This window comes from Scyliorhinus torazame, chromosome 7, assembly GCF_047496885.1.
Source record: "Scyliorhinus torazame isolate Kashiwa2021f chromosome 7, sScyTor2.1, whole genome shotgun sequence".
Lineage (NCBI taxonomy): Eukaryota > Metazoa > Chordata > Chondrichthyes > Carcharhiniformes > Scyliorhinidae > Scyliorhinus > Scyliorhinus torazame.
Genome location: NC_092713.1, coordinates 11,665,201 through 11,684,974, shown reverse-complemented (window position 1 = coordinate 11,684,974; position 19,774 = coordinate 11,665,201). Strand labels below are relative to the sequence as shown.

General features: G+C 47.9%; 1 protein-coding gene across 1 annotated transcript in view; it reads left to right on the top strand.

The window, feature by feature from the left end:
* dnai3 (dynein axonemal intermediate chain 3) overlaps window positions 1–19,774 on the top strand; it is a 142,338-nt gene that overhangs the window by 95,636 nt on the left and 26,928 nt on the right. The window contains exons 14-16 of the mRNA XM_072510314.1: window positions 1,116–1,263; window positions 3,424–3,508; window positions 17,899–18,026. Of these exons, the coding sequence (XP_072366415.1) occupies window positions 1,116–1,263; window positions 3,424–3,508; window positions 17,899–18,026 (361 nt within the window). The remainder of the gene's footprint in view (window positions 1–1,115; window positions 1,264–3,423; window positions 3,509–17,898; window positions 18,027–19,774) is intronic.

The following is a 19,774-nucleotide window of genomic DNA, read 5'->3' as shown; positions in this document are numbered from 1 at the left end:
GGTATAGCTCCTTTGGAGCTCTCCTGTGCTCAGCGGAGGCACCTTCCTTCTTCAGCCCTCATCCCCGGCCTCTTGATTCCAGACCCCTGCTCCTCTCCCTCACCCAGAGCTTTCCTGGGCCAGGTGTGTTGGGACTGCCTGTAGTACCAGCAGCGGCCTCTGCTCCTGACTGGCGCTGCGGGGACTCCAGTTGCCAGCCAATCTGATTGACCAATAGCTCTCTAAGCCTGGACTTGAGAAAGGAACTGGCGTCTTTCCTTAAAGCAATAAACGTCGGGATGGTGAGCCGGTTACCCCCCCCCCCCCCCCCCCCCCCCAACCTTTTAGCTAAGGTGGATTACAGTCTCTCAGCCAGAAATATGAAGTGTTTGCTCCCCACCATTTTGGAGCATTGGGGGGGAGGATGTTTTACACCCAGAAAGTGAGCACAGGGCCAGTCAGAGGCCATTTAACAGTGGTTCAATAAATCAGTAAAATAATGTTCCCCCGAAAGCAATAAATCAAATTTGGAAATTATGAGCGGCTCAATTCCTGTCATCCAGGGTCAGCTTCCTGTCTATTTAAAGCATAGCGTTACAAATATTTTCTTCTACTCTTCCAAAATTAAGAGTATTAAGAATATATAACCACTTAAGCCAGCTCGAGGTCATTAAGATCATGCCTGACCTTCTAACTCAACTCAGTTCTAAATATCCAATCCCTAATCCTGAGAGTGTGACCCCCATGTTATAGATTCCCTAACCACTGGGAAAAAGCCTCTCCACGTCTTTAAGTCAAGTTCCTTTAAGAATTCCACATGAATTCCTTCGAAACCCCAGAGAAAGTGGACCCATTCGCTCAATCTCTCCTCGAAGGATGTCAGTGGAAATATAGATCCCGAAACACAAGCAGCTCGGCCTTGACCTGGAATGGAGGAGCAGGCTCGAGGAGCCGATTGGCCCAACTCCAGCTCCTATTTTGTGTGTTTGTAAATGTCCCTTTCGTATCACTGAGGAAGCTGGCCCCTCATTCTAGCAGTATGAATTTTCCATGTTCCCACGCCTACCATTATTCTGGCCTCTCCACGGGTCAGTGTTTACGTGTTGCGAAATGCTTATGGCATCACTTTTCTGCAGCTCTGTATTGTTCTGGGATATTCGACGACCCAAAGCCCGCGTCCTGACGAGACAAGAGAAACAGAAAATGGAGAAAGAGCTTCCAAATCCCGAAGGAGTTCCTGACACTTTTAAGCATCTTGATCTCTACTGGAAGCCGATGCATAGGGTACTGTGAATATATTATTTAAAAAAATTTATTTCTGTGTCATGAGTGGGCCAGTGTTTATTGTCCATCCCTAATTACCCTTGAAGGGGCAGTTAAGAGTCAATCACGTTGCTGGGGGTCTGGAGTCACATGGAGGCCAGACCGGGTAAGGACGGCAGATTTCCTTCCCTAAAGGACATTAGTGAACCAGATGGATTTTTACGACAAAAGACAATGGTTTCATGGTCATCATTAGACTTTCAATTCCCGATTTTTATTGAATTCAAATTTTAACTATCTGCAGCGACGGGATTTGAACCCCCGAGCATTACTCTGGTTTAGCTCAGTGTGCTAGACAGCTGGTTTGAACAGGGCCAGCAGCGCGGGTTCAATTCCCGTACCAGCTTACCGAACAGGCGACAGAGTGTGGCGACTGGGGGCTTTTCACAGTAACTTCATACAGGTTCGATTCCGGCTTGGGTCACTGGCTGTGCGGAGTCTGCACATCCTCCCCGTGTGTGCGTGGATTTCCTCCGGGTGCCCCGGTTTCCTCCCACAGTCCAAAGATGTGCAGGTTAGGTGGATTGGCCGTGATAAATTGCCCTTAGTGTCCAAAATTGCCCTTCGTGTTGGGTGGGGTTATGGGGATAGGGTGGAAGTGTTGACCTTGGGTAGGCTGCTCTTTCCAAGAGCCGGTGCAGACTCGATGGGCCGAATGGCCCGTGCACTGTAAATTCTATGTTAAAATACTTGTGACAATAAAAGGTTATTATTATTACTCCGAGTCTCTGGTTTACTAGTCCAGTGACAATGCCACCATGACACAGCCTCCCCAATACGAAAATGAAGACATGGTCATGACTGAATTATAGTTTTACTGAAAACAGTCTCACCTTTGTGGCTCAGTGGGTAACGCACTTGTGCACGTCAGAAAGTGCTCGTGTTCCCGTGCATCTGTTGCCCTTGTCCTTCTGACGTGGTAGGGGTTGCGGGTTTGGGGGATGCTGTCCAAGGGGCTGCTGGAGTGCACCTTATAGATGGTTCACACTGCTCCTAGTGTCTGTCTGTCGGCGGAGGAGGGAGTGAATGTAGAATGTGGTGGGTGAGATGCCAATACAGCAACTGCTGGATGGTGTTGAGCTTGAGTGTTGTTGGAATATTCCATTAGACTCCTGACTTGTGCCTTGCAGATGGTGGACAGGCTTGGGGAGTAAGGACGTGAGTTACTTGCCACAGAGTTCCCAGCTTCAGACCCACTCTTGTAACCATGGTATTTATATGGCTGCTTCAATTCAATTTCTGGTCAGTGATAACTCGCTGGATTCTGATGATGGGGAATTCAGTCATGGTAATGCTACTGAATGTTACGAGGGGATGGTTAGGGCGGTGGAAGCAGATTCAATGGGCTGGATTCTCCGTTTCAGCGGCTAAGTGCTGGCATCAGCGGAGCATGTGTGGTCTTTTACGACCAAAAAATCGGAGTGAAACCCTCACCGATTCGGGGACCAGTGAGGGGCTAGCACCAGCGGCAAGTGATACGCCCGCCGGAAAGGGACGGAGAATGGCCGGGTCCCATGCGCACATCTGGGCGACCTGCAGCGGTTGCGCCGTACAACATGGCGCCGGCCGTGCGCGCGACCCAACTCCGCCATCTGCCACCCCACAGCTCACCCCCCCGGCCACCCCCCACCAGTCCCGCCAGCCCTCGCAGAAGCCCCGCGGCCAGCGTCACGGATCCCGGCCGAGTGGCGGCGCTGGACACAGTCCGCAGCCGCCACACCGGGTTCCCGCACGGTTGGGACCACACGTCGTCGGGAACCCGTCATATCGGGGGCGGAGCATCGCGGGTGGGCAGGCTGCTGACGTGTCAACGCCGTTGCAAACCATCATCACGATGATTCCATTTCAGAGGGGGCGGAGCATGCCCAACCGGCATCAAACTGGCGCCGGCCCCAATTTCGGCATCGGAACCCATTCTCCGCACGATCGGCGAACACTATTTTGGCGTCGGGTGACGGAGAATCCCGACCAATTACTTTCAAAAAGGGAATTGGATACATTCTCAAAGGGAATGTCTCTACCTTCGAGCTGGCACTGTTATTATGGGCTGAATAGACATGTCCTGGAATTCTATGATTCTAAGAATAAATCTTTTACTCTAAACCTCTAAACCCCCAACAGGTGACATTACCTAAGGTTTCAAGCACAGGAGAATTCAGCCCTTTGAAAATTAGCATGAAGGAGAAATGCAGTGAGAAGGTCTATGGTAAATACACTTGTATTCCCTACCTACTACTTATAACACTATCAGGGCTTACTGGAATATTTCAAAAAATAGCTTGGTTGTTAAATGTAAATGAGTCCTTTGCTTCACAAACTAAGGGAATTTCCACAGAGTCAGTCTTGTACAAACGTTTCTCGGAACTATGATATGTTGGTAATAGTTACTTCCAATTCCAATTTGAGTTTTAACAGAGTGTGACAGTAACTATCCAGTTATGACCCTATATTGTGACTTGATTGGATTGGTTTGGATTTTTTTACGGTCACGTGTACCGTGGTACGGTGCAAAGTATCGTTCTTTTTTTTCCTTCTTTTTATAAATTTAGAGTACTGAATTCATTTTTCCAATTAAGGAGCAATTTGGCGTGTTCAATCCACCCAGCCTGCGCATCTTTGGGTTGTGGGGGCGAAACCCACGCAAACACGGGGAGAATGTGCAAACTCCACATGGACAGTGACCCAGAGCCGGGATCGAACCTCGGACCTCAGCGCCGTGAGGCTGCAGTGCTAACCCACTGCATCATCGTGCTGCCCGAAAAGTATTGCTCTGCGTACAGTTCAGCCAGATCATTCCGTACATGAAAAGAAAATACAAAGAGCAAACATAAAATTCACAATGTAAATACATAGACACAGGCATCAGGTGAAGCATACAGGAGTGTAGTCAAAGAACAAAGAACAAAGAAATGTACAGCACAGGAACAGGCCCTTCGGCCCTCCAAGCCCGTGCCGACCATACTGCCCGACTAAACTACAAACTTCTACACTTCCTGGGTCCGTATCCTTCTATTCCCATCCTATTCATATATTTGTCAAGATGCCCGTTAAATGTCCCTATCGTCCCTGCTTCCACTACCTCCTCCGGTAGTGAGTTCCAGGCACCCACTACCCTCTGCGTAAAAAACTTGCCTCGTACATCTACTCTAAACTTTGCCCCTCTCACCTTAAACCTATGCCCCCTCGTAATTGACCCCTCTACCCTGGGGAAAAGCCTCTGACTATCCACTCTGTCTATGCCCCTCATAATTTTGTAGACCTCTATCAGGTCGCCCCTCAACCTCCTTCGTTCCAGTGAGAACAAATCGAGTTTATTCAATCGCTCCTCATAGCTTATGCCCTCCATACCAGGCAACATTCTGGTAAATCTCTTCTGCACCCTCTCTAAAGCCTCCACATCCTTCTGGTAGTGTGGCGACCAGAATTGAACACTATACTCCAAGTGTGGCCTAACTAAGGTTCTATACAGCTGCAACAGTCCTACTCGGTAAGATGTGCAAAGAGATCAGGTCAGTCCATAAGAGGGTCGTTTAGGAGTCTGGTAACAGCGGGGAAGAAGCCGTTTTTGAATCTGTCAGTGAGTGTTCTCAGACTTTTGTATCTCCTGCCCAATGGAAGAGGTTGGAAGAGAGAATAACCTGGGTGGGCGGGGTCTTTGATTATACTGCCCGCTTTCCCCAGGCAGCGGGAGGTGTAGACACAGTCAATGGATGGGAGGCGGGTTCGCGTGATGGACTGGGCTGTGTTCGCGACTCACTTGCGGTCTTGTGCTGAGCAGTAGCCATACCAGTCTGTGATGCAGCCCGATAGGATGCTTTCTATGGTGCATCTGTAAAAGTTGGTAAGAGTCAATGTGGACATCCTGAATTTCCTTAGTTTCCTGAGGACATATAGGCGCTGTTGTTGGTGATGTACACACCTAGCAATTTGAAGCTGTCGACCATCTCCACAGAATTCTTCACCTGCTACATAAGAGTATAAGGAATAGGAGCAAAGTAGGCCAGAGGGCCTCTCGAACCATCTCTGCCATTCGATATGATCGTGGTTGTTAGGCTTCTGTTTCACTTTCCCGCTCTTTGTCTGTGTCCCATGATTCCCTGAAAGACTAAAAATATCTCGGTCTTGATTAAGTCCAAGGATGGAGATTCAGCAACACTCTGGGGTGGAGAATTCCAAAGATTCACAAGACTCTGAGTGAAGACATTTCTCCTCGTCTCAGTCCGAAACAATCAACCCTTTACCCTGAGTCTGTGACCCCCATGTACTCGATTCCCCAGCCGGTGGAAACAGCCTCCCAGTGTCCACACTGTCAAGACCCCAATTTTGTTAAGGCCAGGGTTTAACAACTCCAAAGTATATTATGGAGTCCACCTGACCTACAACCTTCATGTTGAATTTGTCTAGGGTGAACACAAGAGCCTGCATTTCAGGTGTTATTCAACAGACTTCGTGGGTACTTTTAATTTAAAAAAAACAAGCTTTATTCTAAAAATTCAGTTAACATTTGCATAAACACACACAGTAAGAATTTTTATCAATTACGAACATAAAGACCCCACACAGCTTCTGTAATCTATGTATAACCCTTAATGAATTCCCCCTTAACTGTTCCAGTTCAATAACAAAATCCAAGTAAAACCAGAAACCCCTTTTCAAAGACGTGGCCCAGCACACGGCACTCTCACTGGTTATTGATACTCTGTCTCCCTTCTCAAACAGCAGGTTTGAATTCCTTCCAGAAAGCAATTATCTCTTTTGAATTACCAAGCAGTCTGGAACAGCTTTAAAAATGAAGATAGAGAAATACACTTATTTCAATCACTACAGTTCAAACCAGCCCAAATCTCAAAGCGAAAGTAAAAACTCACAGAGCCACCGCCCAGCTCCACCCACACAAATTAAATCACTGAAGCCATGTGATAAGATAATAACCTTTCTTAAAGGGACACTCTCATGATAGTATGTTTCCATAAGATCACTTCTCGATCCTTTAAAAGCGGGTGAGGGCTGAGGTTGTGCCTGCCGCAAAGTTCAGATGGTCCTCCTGAGCTTGGGTGTCCCTCATGTCTGAGTCACACTGCCCCGCCCTTCCCCTTCCCGGTAAAAATGGGATCTGTCGGAAATGGGAGCGGGACTTACAGAACCAGTGCCTGACATTTTTAATGGCCTGCAGCTTGGTGAAAATCCAGGACACTTGGTTGGTTATGAGTGGTATTGTGTTTTAATGAATAAAAGTGTGCATGTGTCTGTGTGAGGGTTAGCAGGGATGTCCAGTATGCCTGACATTAGTTAGTGGTCACTCTAGTGGCACAGAATGGTGTCAGGATATTTTGTGTTGTTCTTTTCCATCAGTTTTGAAATCAACAAATCACCAATCCTACCAGTCCCTTGAACTCTCTCTCTTTCTCTCTCTCTCTTTCTCTCTCTCTCTCTCAATACAAATATAAGAAAGAACCCATTTCTAACTTAGAAACGTAGAAAACATAGGAGGAGGAGGTCATTCAGCCCTCCATTATCCACCATTCATTATCCAACTCAATAATCTCACCCTGCTTTCCCCCATACCCTTTATCATCTTCGTCCTAAGTCCTATATCTAACTGCTTCTTGAAACCATACAAAGCTTTGGCCTCAGCTACTTCCTGTGGTAGTGAATTCCACAGGCTCATCACTATCTGGGTGGAGAAGTTTCTCCTCATCTCTGTCCTAAATGGTCTACCCTGTATCCTCAGACTGTGACCCCTGGTTCTGGACACCCCCACCATCGGGAACATCCTTCCTGCATTTACCCTGTCCAGTCCTGTTAGAATTTTATAGGTTTCTATGAGATGCCCCCTCATGGGGGAAGCAGGGGGCGCAGTGGTTAGCACTGCTGCCTCATAGCGCCGAGGACCTGGGTTTGATCCCGGCCCCGGGTTACTGCCCGTGTGGGGTGTGCACATTCTCAAACCCACAACTCAAAGGTGTGCAGGGTAGGTGGATTGGCCACGCTAAATTGCCTCTTAATTGGAAAAAAAAACGTGAATTGTGTACTCTAAATTTATTTCAAAATAAAAGATCCCCCCTCATTCTAACCTATTCAATCTCTCCTCTTATGTCAGTCCTGCCATCCCAGTAATCAGTCTGGCAAACCTTCGCTGCATTCCCTCCCATGCCTGCGTGGGTTTCCTCCGGGTGCTCCGGTTTCCTCCCACAAGTCCCGAAAGACGGGCTTGTTAGGTGAATTGGACATTCTGAATTCTCCCTCTGGTGTACCCAAACAGGCGCCGGAATGTGGCGACTAGGGGATTTTCAATGTAACTTTATTGCAGTGTTAATGGTAAGCCTTCTTGTGACACTAATAAAGATTATTATTACTTGAATCCTCCAATGAAAGCTAACATACCATTTGCCTCTTTACCGCCTGCTATATCTGCACGCTTACCTTCAGTGACTGGTGTACGAGGACACCCAGGTCCCGCTGCACATTCCCCTCTCCTAAGTTATGGCCATTCAGATAACAATCTGCCTTCTTGTTTTTGCTACCAAAGTGGATAACCTTGTATTTATCCAAATAATACAGCATCTGCCATTCATTTACCCACTCACTCAACTTGTCCAAATCGCCCTGAAGGATCTCTGCATCCTCCTCACAGCTCACCCTCCCATCCAACTTGGTGTCAACTGCAAATGTGGAGATATGCCATTTTGATCCCTCATCTAAATCATTAATATATATTGTGAATAGCTGGGGTCTGAGCACTGATCCTCTCAGTACTCCACTAGTCACTGCCTGATCGAGGGCATCTTGAAACCCATCATACAAGGTACGCCCAGTTTCTGTTGTGATACAACGGACTTCTTACAGAAACTCAGCACCCATGGGACCAGTTGAACCAGGAACATTTCTCGTCACAAAGGACGTCTCGGCACTCTACACCAACATCCTCCATGACGACAGCATTGCTGCCACATCCTCAGTACTCAACACCGACAACTGCCAATCTCTAGACGCAATTCTACAACTCCTCCGCTTCATCCTAGATCACAACGTCTTCACCTTCGACAACAAGTTCTTCATTCAAACACACGGAACAGCCATGGGGACCAAATTTGCACCCCAATACGCCAACATCTTCATGCACAAGTTTGAACAAGACCTACTCACCGCACAGGACCTTCAACCGACGTTATACACCAGATACCTCAATGGCATTTCTTTCCTTTGGACCCACGGCGAAGAATCACTGAAACAACTACACGATGACATCAACAAGTTCCATCCCACCATCAGACTCACCATGGACTACTCTCCAGAATCGGTTGCATTCTTGGGCACACTCGTCTCCATCAAGGACGGTCACCTCAGCACTTCGCTTTACCACAAACCCACGGATAACCTCACGGTGCTCCACTTCTCCAGCTTCCACCCTAAACATATTAAAGAAGCCATCCCCTATGGACAAGCCCTCCGTAGACACAGGATCTGCTCACACAAGGAGGAATGTAACAGACATCTACAGACGCTGAAAGATGCCCTCGTACAAACGGAATATGGCGCTTGTCTCATCGATCGACAGTTCCAATGCGCCACTGCAAAAAACCACACTGACCTTCTCAGAAGACAAACACGGGACACAACCGACAGAGTACCTTTCGTCATCCAGTACTTCCCTGGAGCGGAGAAATTACAACATCTTCTTCGCAGCCTTCAACACGTCATCAATGAAGGCTAACATCTTCCAAGGTCATCATCACACCCCCACTACTTGCCTTCAAGCAACTGCGCAACCTCAAACAGACCATGGTTTGCAGCAAACTACCCAGTCTTCAGGAGAACAGCGACCACGCCACCACACAACCCTGCCATGGCAACCTCTGTCAGACGTGCCAGGTCATCGACATGGGTGTCACCATTACACGTGAGAACACCACCAGGTACACGGTACATACTTGTGAGACTCGGCCAACGTTGTCTACCTCGTACGCTGCTGGAGAAGCTGTCCCGAGGCGTGGTACATTGGCGAGACCATGCAGACACTGCGACAACGGATGAATGGACATCGCGTGACAATCGCCAGGCTAGGAATGTTCCCTTCCCGTCGAAGAACACTTCAGCAGTCAAGGCCATTCAGCCTCTGATCTTCGGGTAAGAGTTCTCCAAGGTGACCTTCAGGATGCGCGACAACGCAGAATCGACGAGCAGAGACTGATAGCCAAGTTCCGCACACATGAGTACAGCCTCAACCATGCCTCAATTCATGTCGCATTACATTCACCCCCCACCATCTGGCCTGGTGTCATAGTGGTACCTCACGATGGAGAAACATTATCACATTTATCCCTAGAGAATGTAGATCATCTCATTCATATGACAGAGATTGTAAAATAGAATATTGAACTGTGGAGAAGGCAGGAAGTTCATTAACTCTGTTCCAAACACCAACAATGAATAAACAATGGCTTCATTTATGCCTAATGCAAATACCTTTCGAGTGGACATCACGAGAATTGATTGACACGGCTGCCAGCCGCTCAGTGCTTCATCGCTGGATAGTTTCTTTCAGCTGCAGTGCATTCTTTTACTTGGGTTTTATTGTAAAGTAAAATACCAATCACTGGGTGGGATTAATAACCGATCCCCAATTGATCCAGCTGACACGCTTTGTGTGTCGGTCAACAAAGATACGGTGAAATAGAACGTGAGAAAAAATGTGGCAGATAGAGTTCAACCTGGGTAAGAATGAGGACATCCATTTCGGACAAAGGGAACATTATTACTTCAGTGGTAAGAATCTGAGAGCAGGCAAGTTCCAAAAAGAGGTCCTTATGCAAAAGACTATATATATGTAGCGGTCAGCTTTTAAAAAAATAATCAGAAAGACCAATGGAACGTTCACCTTTATATCTAGTGAGCTATAACATGATGGGGAGAATATTTTGTTGCAACTATGTTAAACTCTGGTTGTATCGACCTAGTTAGTAAATATAAGCCACATCTCCATCGTGGGTACAACTCTGGGCTGCACATCTTAGAAAAGATGAGTTGGCAGCTTTGGAAGGAGCACAGCTCAGATTCACCAGAATGTTACTAAAGCTTCAAGGGTTTGATTATGAGGAGATTACATGAATTCCCCGGAATCGAGAAGGTTAAGGGTGATTTGATTGTGGGGTTCAGAATTGTGCCAGGAATTGATAGGGCATTACTATATCACCACAGGGCTCAGTGTTGGGTCTTTGCTGTTTGTTGTATAGGTGAATGATTTAGACTTAAATGTGGGAGGCATGATCAGGAAATTTGCAGATGGATTGTATTTCAGGCTGTTTGAGGAAGCCAGGGAGGAAATAGCACATGCTCTGAAGGCCATTTTCCAAACCTTGATAAATACAGGTGAGGTACCTGTAGTGAATGTATCGTGCTAATAATTCACCAGTGCATTTGTATCATGTTCTGCTGTTGTGTTATGTTGTTAACCCTGTGGGCTCCACCTATGGGCCATTGTGTGGCATCACCCACAGGGGGATTTGTTGGGGCATGTACGGGCTCCGCCCATGGCTCCTCCCCTTGAAAGGAAGTATAAAGAGCAGCTGACCTGCAGGCGGTTCCCAGTATTGTACCAGTCGCAGGCAGGCACTGTTCTAAGCTTATTAAAACCACGGTTTACTTCTCCTCGTGGAAGTGAATTGATGGTCGCATCAGTAGCAACGGATTTTCAGGCCAGTTTTTCTGGCTTCAATGGTGGGAAAATTATTCAAAATAATTCTAAGACACAGGGTAAGCTGTCACTTTGAAAGGCACAGGTTCATCAGGGATAGTCAACATGCTTTTGTTAGGGGAAGATTGTGTGTTACTAACTTAATAGAATTTTTTGAGGAAGTAACAAGGAGGATTGACGCGGGTAGTACAGTGGCTGTAGTCTACATGGTTTTCAGTAAGGCATTTGACGAGGTCCCACGTGGCAGACTGGTCAGGAAACATAGGACCCTAGGAATTAAGAGCAGACGTAGGCCACTCAGCCCCTCGAGCCTGCTGTGGCATTCAATCAGATCATGTCTGATCTCGTCCTGGCCTCAAATCCACCTTCCTGCCTGTTCCCCATATCCCTTTAACCCGTTTTTGAAATCAGAAATATATCCATCTCCCTCTTAAAACCATTTACTGACTCAGACGCCACAGCACCATAGGGAAAAGTGAGATCTCACGGGATGCCAGGGAAGGTGGTGGATCCAAAATTGCCCCAGTGACAGGAAACAGGGAAATGGCTGATGGATATTTTTATGAATGGAAAATGGTTTCCCACAGGGCTCAGTGGTGGATCCTTGCTGTTTGTTGTATATGTGAATGATTTAGACTTAAATGGGGGAGGCATGATTGGCAAGTTTGCAGATGGCACAAAAATTGGCCGTGTAGTTGATAGTTGAAGAGGTCTACAAAATTATGAGGGGCATAGACAGAGTGGACAGTCAGAGACTTTTTCACAGGGTAGAGGGGTCAATTACTAGGGGGCATAGGTTTAAGGTATGAGGGGCAAGGTTTAGAGGAGGTGTACGAGGCAAGTTTTTTTACACAGAGGGTAGTGGGTGCCTGGAACTCGCTGAAAATGAAATGAAAATGAAAATCGCTTATTGTCACGAATAGGCTTCAATGAAGTTACTGTGAAAAGCCCCTAGTCGCCCCATTCCGGCGCCTGTTCGGGAAGGCTGGTACGGGAATTGAACCGTGTTGCTGGCCTGCCTTGGTCTGCTTTAAAAGCCAGCGATTTAGCCCAGTGAGCTAAACCAGCCAGCCCCTGCCAGAGGAGGTGGTGGAAGCAGGGACGATAGTGATGTTTAAGGGGCATCTTGACATATGCATGAATAGGATGGGAATAGAGGAATACGGACCCCGGAAGTGTAGAAGATTTTAGTTTAGACGGGCAGGCTTGGAGGGCCGAAGGGCCTGTTCCAAAGACCAAAGAAAAAAGAAAAATTACAGCACAAGAACTGGCCCTCCGGCCCTCCAAGCCTGCGCCGATCCAGATCCTCTATCTAAAACTGTCGCCTATTTTCTAAGGATCTGTATCCCTCTGCTCCCTGCCCATTCATGTATCTGTCTAGATACATCTTAAATGACGCTATCGTGCCCGCCTCTACCACCTCCGCTGGCAATGCGTTCCAGGCACCCACCACTCTCTGCGTAAAGAACTTTCCACGCATATCTCCCTTAAACATTTCCCCTCTCACCTTGAACTCATGACCCCTAGTAATTGAGTCCCCCACTCTGGGGGAAAAAGTTTCTTGCTATCCACCCTGTCTATACCTCTCATGATTTTGTAGACCTCAATGAGGTCCCCCTCAATCTCCGTCTTTCTAATGAAAATAATTCTAATCTACTCAACCTCTCTTCATAGCTAGTGCCCTCCATACCAGGCAACATCCTGGTGAACTTCCTCTGCACCTTCTCCAAAGCATCCACATCCTTTTGGTAATGTGGCGACCAGAACTGTACGCAGTATTCCAAATGTGGCCGAACCAAAGTCTTATACAACTGTAACATGACCTGCCAACTCTTATATCCCTTCCGATGAAGGAAAGCATGCCATATGCCTTCTTGACCACTCTATCGACCTGCGCAGCCACCTTCAGGGTACAATGGACCTGAACACCCAGATCTCTCTGTACATCAATTTTCCCCAGGGCTTTTTCATTTACCGTATAGTTTGCTCTTGAATTGAATCTTCCAAACTGCATCTCCTCGCATTTGCCCAGATTGAACTCCATCTGCCATTTCTCCGCCCAACTCTCCAATCTATCTATATTCTGCTGTATTCTCTGACAGTCCCCTTCACTATCTGCTACTCCACCAATCTTAGTGTCATCTGCAAACTTGCTAATCAGACCACCTATATCTTCCTCCAGATCATTTATGTATATCACAAACAACAGTGGTCCCAGCACGGATCCCTGTGGAACACCACTGGTCACAATTCTCCATTTTGAGAAACTCCCTTCCACTACTACTCTCTGTCTCCTGTTGCCCAGCCAGTTCTTTGTCCATCTAGCTAGTACACCCTGGACCCCAGGAGACTTCACTTTCTCCATCAGCCTACCATGGGGAACCTTATCAAACGCCTTACTGACGTCAGGCTCACCGGTCTATAATTACCTGGATTAACCCTGCTACCCTTAAACAAGGGGACAACATTAGCAATTCTCCAGTCCTCTGGCACCTCACCCGTGTTCAAGGATGCTGCAAAGATATCTGTTAAGGCCCCAGCTATTTCCTCTCTCACTTCCCTCAGTAACCTGGGATAGATCCCATCCGGACCTGGGGATTTGTCCACCTTAATGCCTTTTAGAATACCCAACACATCCTCCCTCCTTATGCCGACTTGACCTAGAGTAATCAAACATCTATCCCTAACCTCAACATCCGTCATGTCCCTCTCCTCTGTGAATACCGATGCAAAGTACTCATTAAGAATCTCATCCATTTTCTCTGACTCCACGCATAACTTTCTTCCTTTGTCCTTGAGTGGGCCAACCCTTTCTCTAGTTACCCTCTTGCTCCTCATATATGAATAAAGGGCTTTGGGATTTTCTTTAACCCTGTTTGCTAAAGATATGACTGACCCCTTTTAGCCCTCTTGATTCCTCGTTTCAGATTGGTCCTACATTCCCGATATTCTTCCAAAGCTTCGTCTGTCTTCAGTCGCCTAGACCTTATGTATGCTTCCTTTTTCTTCTTAGCTAGTCTCACAATTTCATCTGTCATCCATGGGGTCTTGCCATTTCTATCCCTCATTTTCACAGGGACATGTCTGTCCTGCACTCTAATCAACCTCTCTTTAAAAGCCTCCCACATATCAAATGTGGATTTACCTTCAAACAGCTGCTCCCAATTCACATTCCCCAGCTCCTGCCGAATTTTGGTATAGTTGGCCTTTCCCCAATTTAGCACTCTTCCTTGAGGACCACTCTCGTCTTTGTCCATGAGTATTCTAAAACTTACGGAATTGTGATCACTATTCCCAAAGTAATCCCCAACTGAAACTTCAACCATCTGGCTGGGCTCATTCCCCAACACCAGGTCCAGTATGGCTACTTCCCGAGTTGGACTATTTACATACTGCTGTAGAAAACCCTCCTGGATACTCCTTACAAATTCTTCTCCATCTAGACCTCTGACACTAAGTGTATCCCAGTCAATGTTGGGAAAATTAAAATCTCCTATCACCACCACCCTGTTGCTCCTACATCGTTCCATAATCTGTTTACATATTTGTACCTCTATCTCACGCTCGCTGTTGGGAGGTCTGTAGTACAGCCCCAACATTGTTACCGCACCCTTCCTATTTCTGAGCTCTGCCCATATCGCCTCGCTGCTCGAGTCCTCCATAGTGCCCTCCTTCAGCACAGCCGTGATATCCTCTCTGACCAGTAATGCATCTCCCCCACCCCTTTTACCTCCTTCTCTATCCTGTCTGAAGCGTCGATATGCTGTGCTGTACTTTTCTTTGTTCTTTGATAGCTGTTATCTCCAGAAAGACATCATTAGTTTGGTTGAATGGGCAGAAATGTGGCAAATGGAATGTAATCTGGAAAAGCGTGAGATTATGTATTTGGGGAGGGCAAGGAAAGCAAAGGAAATACTCAATAAACGGGAACATTTTGAGAGGGGCTGAGGAAATGGGATCTTCGAGCATGTGTCCACAGGTCCCGGAAGATGGCAGGACAGGTGGACAAGGTGGTGAAGAAAGCATGGTCGAGATTCTCTGTTTTGGAGCCAAAATGCTCTGGCCAGCAGAGAGTTGGGACTAGTCTCCACTGCCACTGGGAACAGGGCCCAGGTGCGAGTTTTTCTCCTTCACCAAACTACCCAGCCTTCAGAACAGCGACCACGACACCACACAACCCTGCCATGGTAATCTCTGCAAGACGTGCCAGATCATCGACATGGACACCACCGTTACACGTGAGAACACCATCCACCAGGTACGCGGTACATACTCGTGCGACTCGGCCAACGTTGTCTACCTCATATACTGCAGGAAAGGATGCCCCGAAGCGTGGTACATTGGCGAGACCATGCAGACGCTGCGACAACGAATGAACGGACATCGCGCGACAATCACCAGGCAGGAATGTTCCCTTCCAGTTAGGGAACACTTCAGCAGTCAAGGGCATTCAGCCTCTGATCTCCGGGTAAGCATCCTCCAAGGCGGCCTTCAGGACGCGCGACAACGCAGAATCGCAGAGCAGAAACTTATAGCCAAGTTCCGCACACATGAGTGCGGCCTCAACCGGGACCTGGGATTCATGTCGCATTACATTCAACCCCCACCATCTGGCCTGCGAAATCCTACCAACTGTCCTGGCTTGACAAAATTCACACCTCTTTAACCTGGGGTTACCCCATCTCTGGATCTGTAAAGATTTAATCACCTGCTAATGCTCGCAGTCCAAGCATTGTCTGGCATCTTTGAATTTGTCTATATATATGTTTCTGGAACATACCTCTTCATTCACCTGAGGAAGGAGCAGTGCTCCGAAAGCTAATGTTTGAAACAAACCTGTTGGACTTTAACCTGGTGTTGTAAGACTTCGTACTGTGCTCACCCCAGTCCAACGCCGGCATCTCCACATCATGGCATACAAATATATGCATGGGCATTCCGTTGGAACCCTGGTATCGGGCCGCCATGTTGAGCCATGTTGATCCCGTGGTCCGGCGGTGAGCCCCTTCACAGCCCAAATTCTGCCGCCCCTCCCCTGATAAGTAGGGGAATCCTCCCCCCACCACAGGAATAACTGGTCACCACTCCACAATGAGGGTGACCCGACCCCCTCCCCAAAGACACTCCACCACCCCCCCCATTGGTCATCCCGATCAGACCCAGCTATCAGTCATCGAAATCTGACTTCTCCCATCAGACACCTCTCCATCATATCTGCCATCAGTCACCCCCATCAGACCCTCCCATCGGTCCTCCCTATCAGACCTCTCCATCAGATCCTCCCATCAGATCTCCCATCAGTAATCCCCCATCCGAAACTCTCATCAGCGACCCCATTACACCCCCATCAGAGACCCCCCCCCCACCTGAGACCCCCATCAGTCACCCCTGCCTGAAAGATGAAGAGCAGTCCATGCAGTAGAGTGAAAGATCACTGCATTCTCATTACCCTTCCCTAATATCTGCTGCCTCAGACAAAAGTGTTTAAAGCAGCAGCTGATTCAAGTATCTATCAGGGTACCAGGGGGCAGTGCCAGGGAGTAGTGCCAAGAGACTGCCCTGTCCCCGACCACACGTAGGCTCCAAAGGCCTCTGAGCCCAGGTGTGGTCATTCCGTCTGGTCTCTGATACGTCGGCAGACTCGGTGAATTCCGGGAGCTAGGAGATTCCAGCTAAAGCCCGGACATCCATATTTAAACAAATTTAAATACACGAGTCTGGTTCACAGCCGGTAAGGGCGTTTAGGGGCTTGCCTGCTATTCTCAGGAGCCGGAGGTATGCCAGGTGCAACGCGGGGAAGAATCGCCCCAATGACATGGCGCCTGGCACCATTGTGATCCATTGACTTTCAACCAACTTGGAATGTACCAGGAACACTGTGAATAGTTCCATGTACCTTTTTTAGACCACATTTGGAGCACTTTGCACAGTTCAAGTCTCACGAGGATAGATTTTTGATAGTCAAGGGAGTCAGTGGGGGACAGGCATGAAAGTGGTGTTAATGCCACAATCAGATCCGCCACGATTCTTATTGAATGGCGGAGTCGGCTTGAAGGGACGGATAGTCTTTTACTGCTCCTAATACTTGTGAACATAACATAACATAAGAAATAGGAGCCAAGTGGACCTTGGCTCCACTTCCAGCCATTATTGTATGCCTTGGTTAGACCACACTTGCAGGAGTGTATACCGCCCTGGTCTCCACATTGTAACTTGTATTTGGCATTGGAGAAGGTGCAACAAAGAATCTAGTTCTGTGTAAATATGTTCTCTGCTGCATTGAAAAGCTATTTGAAGTGTTTTCTAATAGAGTCCTGTTGAAAGGCAACTTCTCAAAGCATTTCATTGCCATACCGATAAAGATGCACCGTTAACACATATAGAATCATACAGAAATTTCACCACGAACCAGGCTATTCAGCCCACATGTCCATGCTGGTGTGTCAGCTCCACATAAGCATCCTCCTATCCCCCTCTTACCCTCATCCCCCCTCCCCATACCAGCCCCCTCCTCTCACCCCATCAGCATCTCCTTCTATTCCTTTCCCCCTCATGTGTCTATCCAGCGTCCACTTAAATGTCTCGATACAATAGAACTCGGCCGCTCCCTGTGGGAGCGACTTCCACATCCTCACCACTCTCTGGGTGAAGAGGTTTGTCCTGAATTCCCGATTGGATTTAGTAGTGACTGTTTTACATTTTTCCCCCTCGGTTTTGGGCTCCCCAAACACATGGAAACGTTTCTCCACATCTAAATACATTGAGTATTTTCATCAGGGCCTTTTGAAAGACGTTTAAACCATTCTTTTCATTTATGCCTTTTTAAACTCCTCTTTATGCAACTGAATTGTAAAAGTATATGCAGTCAAATTTACAATGATCGATGTTTTCCTTTTCTACAGAAAAAGCCCAACTCAATCTTACAAAGAGTAAAGGAGGAAGTCCAGAGTATGGCACCATGGACATTCCCTCAAGCAGGGATCTGACTCGCTTGACTGAAATTAATACCTTCTTGTTTATTGGTACTGAAGTAAGTCTGATTAACCGGAGCCTTGATTATTTATTTGATGAGGATTAAGCGCTAGAAGTTTCCCAGTACAATATCCGTCATGAGAAAGTAACAGACCAGTTGATTTCAAAATCATAATAACAATCTTTATTAGTGTCACAAGTAGGCTTACATTAACACCGCAATGAAGTTACTGTGAAAACCCCTGAGTCGCCACATTCCGGAGCCTGTTCGGGTACAGTGAGGGAGAATTCAGAATGTCCAAATTACCTCACAGCACGTCTCTCGGGACTTGTGGGAGGAAACCGGAGCACCCGGAGGAAACCCACGCAGCCATGGGGAGAACGTGCAGACTCCGCACAGACAGTGACCCAAGCCGGGAATCGAACCTGGGACCCTGGCGCTGTGAAGCAATAGTGCTAACCACTGTGCTGACGTGATGAAGGAGGGACAGTGGATGTTGTCTACGTGGATTTCAGTACAGCCTTTGACAAGGTCCCTTATGGCAGATTGGTACAAAAGGTGAAGTCACATGGGATCAGAAGTGAGCTGGCAAGGTGGATCTAGAACTGACTCGGTCATGGAAGACAAAGGATAGCGGTGGAAGGGTGCTTTTCTGAATGGAAGGCTGTGACGAGTGGTGTTCCGCAGGGATCAGTGCTGGGACCTTTTTCAGATAATGCTGGAAAACCTCAGCAGGTCTGGTAGCATATGTGGAGAGAGAAACAAAGTTAATGGGCTGGAATTTCCGATTCTGACAATTAAGTGCTGACGCCGGCCGCGCTTAGACCCGACCTGTCAAATAGTGCCCCTCATTGGCCAGGCTCGCCACCCCCGGACCACCCACCCCCCCCCCCCCACCAGTGCCCCCAGACTCTGCCAAAGCCCCCCCTGCCCACAGTCCGACTCTCCCCGACTGTGGCGGTGCTGGACGCAGCCGCCACGCCGAGTTCCCGACAAATAATAGCAAGAGAGCCCCACGCCGTCGGGAACTCGACCCGTCGGGGGCGGAGTATCGGGGGGAGGGTCTTGGGTAACCCAAGCTGGGAATTGAACCGGGGTGGGGGGGGGGAGAATCAGTGATAGGACCCCAGCTATTCACAATATTGGGTGGGATTACATAAGAATCCAGCCCATAGATTAATGATGTAGATGAGGGAACTAAATATTATATCTCCAAATTTGCAGATGACACAAAGCTGGGTGGGAGGGTGAGCTGTGAGGAGGTTGCAGAGATCCTTCAATGTGATTTGGACAAGTTCAGTCAGTGAAAGTAAGCATGCAGGTGCAGCAGGTGGTAAAGAAGGCAAATGCTGTTGGCACGGTGGCACAGTGGCTGGCACTGCTGCCTCACAGCACCAGGGTCCCAGGTTCAATTCCGGCCTTGGGTGACTGTCCGTGTTGAGTTTGCACATTCTCTCCGTGTCTGCGTGGGTTTCCTCCCACAGTCCAAAGATGCGCAGGTTGGGTGGGGTTATGGAATTATGGGGATGGGGCGGGGGAAGTGGGCTGAGGTGGGGTACTTATTGTGAGGATCGGTGCAGACTCAATAGGATGAATAGCCTCCTTCTGCACTGTGGGAATACTATGATTCATACTAAGAGGAATCGAGTACAGGAGCAGAGATCTCATGCTGCAATTATAAGGGGCTTGGTGAGTCCACACCTGGAATATTGTGTGCAGTTTTGGTCTCCTGATCTGAGGAAGGTTGCTCTTGCTACAGAGGGAGCCCTGGGAATGTTTACCAGACTGATTCCTGGGATAGAGGG